Genomic DNA, 9,178 nt, shown 5'->3' on the forward strand with positions numbered 1-9,178 from the left:
TTCTGGATATCACAGTACACAATAAAAAAAAACATTAACCAAATTTACCATATCGACGAAGTAAGATATTTAATATCGAATCTCATTAGTAAGATATTTTGCATTTTTCTTTATTTTCCATTCCTCTATTATTTTGCTCGACTCGTGAATCTTTCTGCTGCGGCCGGCGGGCTCCTCGGTAGGTTTTATTGGGGCAGGGGCAGCTGCCGACGTCCTTTGATAAAGTCTCGCCCTCCAGCACGCTTCCCATGTTTTAAATGGCAAAGGAACTGCTGCCTCTATTTTGCATCGAAGTAATGCTGTTATTATTGTGCTGGCACATTTAGAAGCTCGTACTGCTTGCTACAGCTCTCGAGCCTCGACAACATTCGCTAATTTAATTGGTTTATTTGGATCTTTTGTTCTGACATTCATGTGCAGACTTTAGTTTGTGATCTTCTAGACTTCTCCTGGAGCATGCCTAATGTGTATATACATCGTGTCGGAAGCCTGATTCAGTGTAGTTCCGAGTCAATTTTCATTTTATCTGAATATATTCAGCCACAGGTGAGAGAGATTAGTGAGTCATGATAACAAGCTGCTGAGTTCCTTGCGTGTGTTGTTCGACACTTCTCCTGGAGCATGCCTAATGTGTATATACATAGTGTCGGTAGCCTGATTCAGTTTAGTTCCGAGTCAATTTTCATTTTATCTGAATATATTCAGCCACAGGTGAGAGAGACTAGTGAGTCATGATAACAAGCTGCTGAGTTCCTTGCGTGTGTTGTTCGACTCGTTCTTGGGGCGGTTCGATAACTTTGATTCATCCGTAAGTAATCACGAGAAAGAGAGGAGATTTCATGGAAGAAGATATATTTATAATGTTGTACATCTTTCAATAGAATGGGGCTTCCGGCAGTGAGATGGATATATATCCGTGGTACTGCCGTAATAGAATCAGAACAAGCCGCTCTACGGACATGAATTCAAAACAATTTACGATCTCCTAAGCAGCAATATCATATAGCAATAACGGTGTCGAAAGGAGTTTTCGGAACACTTGTGGGCCTGGTACTATATACCAGAATGAATGGAAATAATCCCGACTGTAAGTTTAGTATTAGGAGCTTCATTTGAAGACGTGCTTGACGATTCCAGGGATATGGATGTTAGTGACGTAGTCTTCCCAGTCGATGCTATTGGGGTCGAAGTAGAAGATGTCTGTTTCCACTCCGCTCTCCTTTGCTGCCATCCGTAGCTTCTCCGTGTTCGAATCATCAAACCTGATGGTACAAAACAGGAATGTTTCCGAAATCAAAGCAGGACCTGCCACATATCAGTCATATGACAGAGCAATTCATGGGAGATTGGGATTGTGTATTTGAATATACGTACACGCCCTTGAAAAACAAGTATGGCCTATAGAGTTCAACCAATCGCATCACGAACTTGATCTTCCGATCAAGGTCGGTATACGTGCCTTGGAAAGATCGACAAAGAGCTGCATTCGCTAGTTCTAGTCCCTGCAAGAAAATTAAGGGGAGATCAGGATCTCGTACTGCTAGCTAGTCATACTCGAAATGGTACTCTCCTTTTTTTTTTTTTTGGCTAATCACTCGTAATGGTACTTTCCCATCACGTTTTTTCTTGAGTAGAAAAATGGATCAACTCTGCGCTGCGAAATGGGCCATGTACCTTTAGCCAAAGGGTGTAACGGATGGCCATGTATCTGTGGAAGCTGGCCATGCTCTTTAAGACGGTCACCTTCCCGACCTTGACGGGCTTCCCATCCTTGTTGATCCACGGGTTCTCGGTGAAGTAATGGAAGGCGTAATCCTGGAGGTTCACGTACCGCACGGGATTCCTCAAGGATGACCCCATCTGGTAGATCCCGTCGGATCGTTGATTCGCATGGGCCACCATCGCCACAATGATCGAGTTTACCACCATGTCCGCCGGTATCTGTTGATTCACACAATACAAGTATCAATTAGCTGAGCCCAATGGATTTGCTGTAAACCCGGACGTATCAATTATCAAATGGTTGCGTGAAGGAATGGACTCTAGAAGAAAACTCCCCGCCAGGCCCAATATTGACGATGAGTTTTACGGGCCATACTTGAGGCCCATTCTTAGAAATTTGTGCTTCAACAAAAAAAAAATGACATGATTTACTTTTTCGGTGACGACCAATGAGACCTTTTTAACTTATTCGCTGAGATTGATCCTTGCGCGGTCCTAGCAACGAAGTGTTTTAGTGGGTTTCGAACGGCTATATAAAATATAAAGTATGTTCACATGAAATGCGATTTGCTAACTGTACTGTACCTCATAATTCAAGATGAATATGATTTACTTTAGTGAATCTTTTCTGATTCATCTCCAAAAAAGGTTTCTCCATATTCGATGAAGAAAGGAAATAAAAGTATCTAGACAAAACAAGCATTCGAGATTCTTTTTAACATAATGCAATGAATGAACCGGTATGCAAGGACTAAAGTATGTACCACATCAACAACTCCATTCAGGTCGCCGAGAAAGCACGTCAGTCTTCCAGTGCCATAGCCAAGCGCTAAGCTATCGACGGTCCTGCATAAGAACAAGATCAAAAGTCGAATTTAGAATATTTGAAAAGAGAACAAAAATATTTGGGTAATCTTTGTGACATAACAAGAAAATTTCTTTCTTTTTTTTATTTCTTAAAGGGCAAATTACGTCATATATCTCATGATTTTACTTTTTTTTTTCAAATTTATCATATGCTTTTAAAATTATCAAAAATATCCCATGGTTTACATTTTTTTTCCAAATCTATCTCGTCGTTATATCTTCCGTCAACATTTAACGGTCTTGGCATTGTGGCTCTTCACCCAGGATACATTTAAGAAAAAAAATTAAAACCATAATATAGATTTGAGAAAAAAATTAAAATCATGAAATAGATTTTGAGCCTATTTACGTTTCATTAACGGAAATACAATGCCGGGATAGATTTGAAAAAAAAAATGTAAATCATATGATATTTTTGATAATTTTAAAAGCATATGATGAATTTTTTTAAAAAAAGTGAGGTAAAAATTCTTTTCCTAAATTAGTTGATGAGAAGAATGAACCTGACTCCTTCAGCCCATCCGGGGAAGGGCTCCTTGTAAGTGCTGGTGACAATGGCGGGACGCAAAATGACGACGGGCATGTCTCCTTTCAATTGCCCCACTAGCATTTCTGCCATTGCCTTCGTGAACACGTACGTATTTGGCCACCCATATATCTTTGCCCTATATGAGTTTTTTACATAAGTAAATAATATAAATTTTCATAACACATCTGAAAAGAAAAAATAATAATAATCCAAACAAAGTTCAAACACTAACTAATTTGAGGGTTTTTTTTTTTAAGATTCATATGAGAGAAAAATATCTTGTTCTTTTTGTATTTTTAGGTTTCCGCGCCGTATTGCACCTAAAATTAAAAATACAAATAAGCATTGTCACCTTAAGATATTCATGAATAATTTTTCAAGTATTTGCTAAATTTAACAAAGTATATATAAAAATATCTTGTTCTTTTTTTTTCTTCCGATTACGATTGTGCAAATTAATTTTGTTAAATAATACCATGATTTAGTATTTATTAGTTAACGCTCTTTCTCACGTGAAAATTCTAGAATAGTTCCGAAAGCGCATAAGCGCGGGCAATGCCGCAATGTTTGAAAACACAGTCCAATCCTACATAAATTTCTTTCTTTTTAAGCATAAAAAATTTAAAAAATTGCCGCAATTGTTTGCTCTCAACGGTTAACTGCTTTGATAAGACCATTATGACCAATTAATGCAAAGGTCATTAATAGTCGGCAATCGGAAAGGGCTATGGAATCCGTCCTTAGCGTGCCCTTTCTTAACAAATCTTCTACATCACATCATTAATTTGCTAGCCTATTATAATTTAATTTGTTTGAAAATTACGATGTTCCACATCGTGTCTTTATTTCATGATTGGACTTGACATATCATATGTCCAATGTGATACATCAAGTTCGCTACAGATTTTAGGACAATGACCTTAAACTAATACACGCAATCGCATCTAATTTCAAAGACAATTACACGTTCGATTGTATCTATTTGTCGTATTAAGGCGTGGCATCATCCTGGTTCAACCATGTCGTCTATCTTCGAGTTCCACTAGGTCTACGAGTGATTTAGGCTTATTTTAAAAATTCCACTAAATCTCAAGTGATCTAGGCCCATACATTTTTTTCGATAAACTTTCTTTGGTGAACATCTTGGCCCATATTTAACCCTAGAGTTAAGCTGATAAATGATGATACATATCTCATAATTGATTTCTTCTTATTTGGATGATCTGGGATCTATTTAACACCCACGTTCACGCGTACTGATTAGGACCAAAAGTTTGAACTGAAATGATGATGAGCTCGATTATCTTATATGTCCATGATTTTTTTTCCTACTTTTATGATATAGGAGAACAACTCTCAACAGTCAAAGCCTATTGGTTTTCGTAAACCAGATAGGATATTTCATAGGTCAAGATCATGAGATTAAAGCTGATTAAATTTGTCAAATTTAAAAGGTAGAAATTTTTAAAAAAAAAAAAAAAAACTTGACCAGATAGGTGATCAAATCCCATCATCTTAATTAATTCCAATATGAGTATGAAGAGAATTGTTCATGAGCTGTACTAACCTTTTAATCCCCAACTCTTTCATGGCTATAGAAGTGGCTTTATCGGAGGCTGCTGCTCCTTGGAGTTGTTTCAATCTTTCCTCAACCACTCCCCTCTCTGCATCAATGTCCAGCCCAGAAGCCCCATTCAGTGTCTCTCCCATTCGGTACGGCTTCTCATGGATGAGCCCTCCCTTTTCCCCCGACACATAGGCTGAAAAAACAATATCAAACAAATTAATACACCACCAATTACACTCACTTCAGTTCCTTCCTCAGCGTAACTATTATGATTAGCCATGTCGAATATCAGATCCAGAACGAGCCAAGGATCCGAGCAGTTGATGCAGCTTTGGTTGTCTTCCCCAGTAAGATTGCTAGAGTTGACATCACATGATTTCATGTGAACCGGTGACAACACTCTATTTAGTTTTTGGACCACCACAAATCATACATATATATAGCACTGCAAAACTAACCGTAGGATATTCGCTTCCTTGATTTATTTGATATAACATAATCTTAGTTAGAATTTTACTGACCAGTAGATACGTGGACCAGGACGTCTAACTTGCAACATTTCTTAGCGAACTCGACGACGTGCTTGGCTCCTAATGTGTTGACACCTAGTGCGACATCGTACCTGCATATATAAATATAATCAAATATTTCTTTAAAAAATATATAATTATCATCCTATCCAATAATTGAATGAATGACTACACACAAATAGTAAGAAAATATGTATTATATAATCAAACACATATAAATATATACGTACACACCTTTCATCAAAGTTGGTGGTAGCAGCTAAGTTAACAATGACATCAACTTGGCTCCACATTTGGTGAATTAGTTCATTGTCCTTCACTCCCAAATCCTCACAAGTGATATCCCCTGGCACCATTACCACCTTCTCGGAGATCAATGAGTTCAACCTCGCAGCCCCCAGCTTCTCCTTTAGAACTCTAAATAGCTCCTTCCCTATAATCTAAACCGGTCCAAATCGAACAACGAGCGACGAAAATCTTCAGTATCAATAACGAGTAATATGATCACTGAACAAGGAATGCTACAAAGGGTTCTCTGTTTTCTTCCTTTGACATACGCACCTCATTCTGGAAGCGTTGTTTCGCCAACTTGTCGTCTTCAGCTCTTATGAGAAGGTAGAGCTTCTTCACATCGGGTTGCACCCGCAGCACCTTCTCCAAAAATACTACACATCAGGAGAAACAAAAGCTTATTACTAATTATATCGATCCATTGGCGATGAAGTGTATTATTTTCTTCCTTGATATATAGTCTGTCGATATATATAAATCGAACAATCGATGATCGATAACAAAAAATAAGATCGATCATGCAGAAGCAAAGGAAGCAATAGACAGAACAAGAGAACATAGATTAAAATGATTTACTTTTGGCTAAGAATCCAGCAGCACCGGTGACAAGGATGGTTCTGTGCTCAAGGAACAGAAGGGGACTTTCCAACTTCATTGGGGGGAAAGGGAAAGCCAAGGGAGAGAGATGATTGGAAATGCTTCTTTCTCTCTCACTTTCTTTCTGTGGTAGTGAGAGAGATGCTCTTTCTGTGGACCATATATATATGGCGAGGACTTAGGGACAAATCTATATATATATATATATATACATGCATATATATTACTAAAACAAAATGTATGTCCTCAACTAGTAGAATAAGACTAATCCGAAAAAGAAAGAGTGTAGTACAGTCTCACATGTTCTCGCTTGATAACCAAAATGTTTCAGGTTTGATTTTCATGGTGAGGCTATTATGTCTCTTCAGTAGATATTAAGACTTCTGTTTTATTATACTAAAACTGATAAACCTCTCTTGCAACCGAAAAATAAGACTTATATATGCTTGGGCGTCAACTTTCAATGGGTTTTGAATCCTCACTATTAAAGATAAGATTTGTCCATCAACAGTGCAGTTTGTCAAGTGTACCGAACAATGTGATTATAGTAAAATTAATATGATATGTGTTTATAAGCATATATACACATATCTCATATGAATTTATATGTGCATTCCAGGCAATGAGGAGGCAATTAATGATGGAGTGCACGCAAGTAGTTATGATAAGTATTGGCTTGCTATATCTCCATTCTATATTACTCTATAATGAGAAATTAACTCATTAACATCATCACCAACGTTGCCCCCACTTTATTGGGTAGAAATGTTGCCCTTCTTTTATTGTTCATACATGTGTGCCTAACGCCTGATGGAGACTCTCCAGTTTGATTCATAATGGAATTGCCTCGGAGTATCTCGCTAGCTGAAAAAGAATAGACTTTTATATAAGAGTAAACTAACGTGCATGGTTCAGACCTCAGTCAATTATTCGGAATGCACCATCTTATTTTGCGGTGAGACAATATATGTTATTATGTTTTCCCTGCTCCAAAATTCAAAAGATGAGTGGCAATTTGATATAGAGAAGAGCTAGCATTTAAATTAAATAATATAAGTTCATACTTTCTTATAGCATACTATGGTTATTTCCACGTACGAACAATTGATTAGTTGTAATTATTAATGTTCGTATATTTCTCAAGAGGGTATTTGAATTTGACGGTATTAACGTCGTCGATGAATACCACTTATCCAAAAAATATATATAAGAGCGTGGACATAGCCTTAAAAGTTTGACTACATAGCTTTAATTATAACATTACTTAATTAAACATATTATTTAGCAATAATTTTAAATCAAGTTGGTTCCTGAAGTTCTTGTGCTGTCTCTGATTTGTTGAATCTGGCTCTGCAAACCCCGACTGCTATTTGCATACGTACGTAGATGCATATATAATCCTATAAATGGATGACATAAAAATTGGTTTTGCGCATAATATTTCTATCAATTTTAATATTCCTACTCTTTTTAAGTCATTGATGATGTCTCTATATACATATTACAAGTTTAATTTTCCTCTCTTGATAAATGTATATATGTTATTCGTAATTTTTTAAAGATTAGAGTAAGTATTTGCTTCTTGTCATAAAATTCACTTTCTTTAAATCTCACTCAAATTTGATATTGATAAATCAACTAGGCACATATATTTTTTCTACGTATATTTATTAATGATATATATGTTGATTATCTATATCCGGTTATAGAAATATTGATGAAATATTATTGCGCAACATGGGTGTATCAAGTAGTTGTTATTGATTTCTCTTGCCCATTTAAATTTTGAACACAAAGAACCGTTAGGTTCGCTGCAGTTCAATACGTAATCTAAGGTTCGCTTAAAATCCAGCCCCTATTATACGTTCACCACTCAATCGGTTTGTACAAAACTCAACTGGCCATAATATGTGTTCTTAGTCAGTCGGACCATTTGTATAGACATTAATATCATCGACATGCATTTTTATCCAAAAAAAAAATCTCATTGATATGCTATCATTTTTAGGTGTCGCAGTGTGTTGATTTAAATTATTGATGGCGATCAATGATATGCTCCATGACCAAGCAGGAGAATGAATTAATTATTATAAAGCCGGGTGCAAGATCATCAATGTGATGTGAATAGATGTAATAGTGGTAAAAAAAAAAGATGTAATACAAAAGGAAGGTTTCAGAATAATCTAATATATATACACACACACATACATATATATATATATATTGTTTCTCATTTATATTACCATCCACAAGTTGTTTATTTGGGACGAAGTTTTTTTTGGTTACAAGGAAGTTTTTTTTTTTTCCTACCCTATACAATCCAAAGAATCCTCATGCAATGAACGAGAAGCTCACCGACAACTTTGATAATTAGATAGAGAAGTTGTAGAGGCGTAGCCAAGAGGGGTAGTGGCCACCGACCACGTCGCGGAGAGAGTTAATTATGATCGCCATGACTTCTCTACCTTTATATGTTTATTATTTTTATTTTTTTAAAATGTTGAAAATACTAAGAAAAGTTAACCAAAGCATTTCACGTTATATTCTAATTAATTGTGTTATGCTTGTCGATTGGGAATTGTATAGGGGGCCTTGTTGATGACAACCATCCCTCATGACCAGCATGTCTTCTATATCTATTATTTACCTTTTAAAAAAATACTATTTATATAATATTTGAAATTATAAAAAAAAAATTACTAGAATACTTCCTGAAATATTCTAACTATGGTCGGTGGTCGGTGAGCTAGTTGATGGCCACTAAAGGTTCACTGGCGACCACCAATACCCTTGACAAGGCCCACAGGTTCTCTGTTTTTCTATGTTTATTATAATTATCATTATCATTATTTGATTGTAAAAAAACTAAAATAGTTATAAAATTTAATTCAATATATTTTACAGAATATTTTAACAGTGTTGGTTAATATAGTCAAATTGAAGAGTGTCATATTTTACTAAAAATGGGGGTAAGTATCGTAAGAGAATAGCTTAAGGAAAGAGAGTGTAATTTGAAAAAGTGGATGTAGCGTAGTAGAGCATGTTATCGCCTATCAACCATGAGGTTGTAGATTC

At 36.1% G+C, this 9,178-nt stretch overlaps 1 protein-coding gene across 1 annotated transcript; it reads right to left on the reverse strand.

Moving 5' to 3' along the window:
• Positions 1-835: 835 nt before the first annotated feature.
• LOC116198501 (fatty acyl-CoA reductase 3-like) lies at positions 836-6,244 on the reverse strand. Its single transcript, XM_031528665.1, has 10 exons — positions 6,083-6,244; positions 5,777-5,880; positions 5,450-5,655; positions 5,207-5,307; positions 4,686-4,878; positions 3,093-3,254; positions 2,487-2,568; positions 1,675-1,941; positions 1,375-1,502; positions 836-1,262 (listed from the first exon to the last, which is right to left on the reverse strand). The coding sequence occupies exons 1-10, from the start codon at positions 6,159-6,161 to the stop codon at positions 1,109-1,111; spliced, it is 1,476 nt and encodes a 491-aa protein (XP_031384525.1). The 5' UTR covers positions 6,162-6,244; the 3' UTR covers positions 836-1,108.
• Positions 6,245-9,178: the final 2,934 nt, after the last annotated feature.

The sequence above is a fragment of the Punica granatum genome, chromosome 3, assembly GCF_007655135.1.
Source record: "Punica granatum isolate Tunisia-2019 chromosome 3, ASM765513v2, whole genome shotgun sequence".
Classification (NCBI taxonomy): Eukaryota; Viridiplantae; Streptophyta; class Magnoliopsida; order Myrtales; family Lythraceae; genus Punica; species Punica granatum.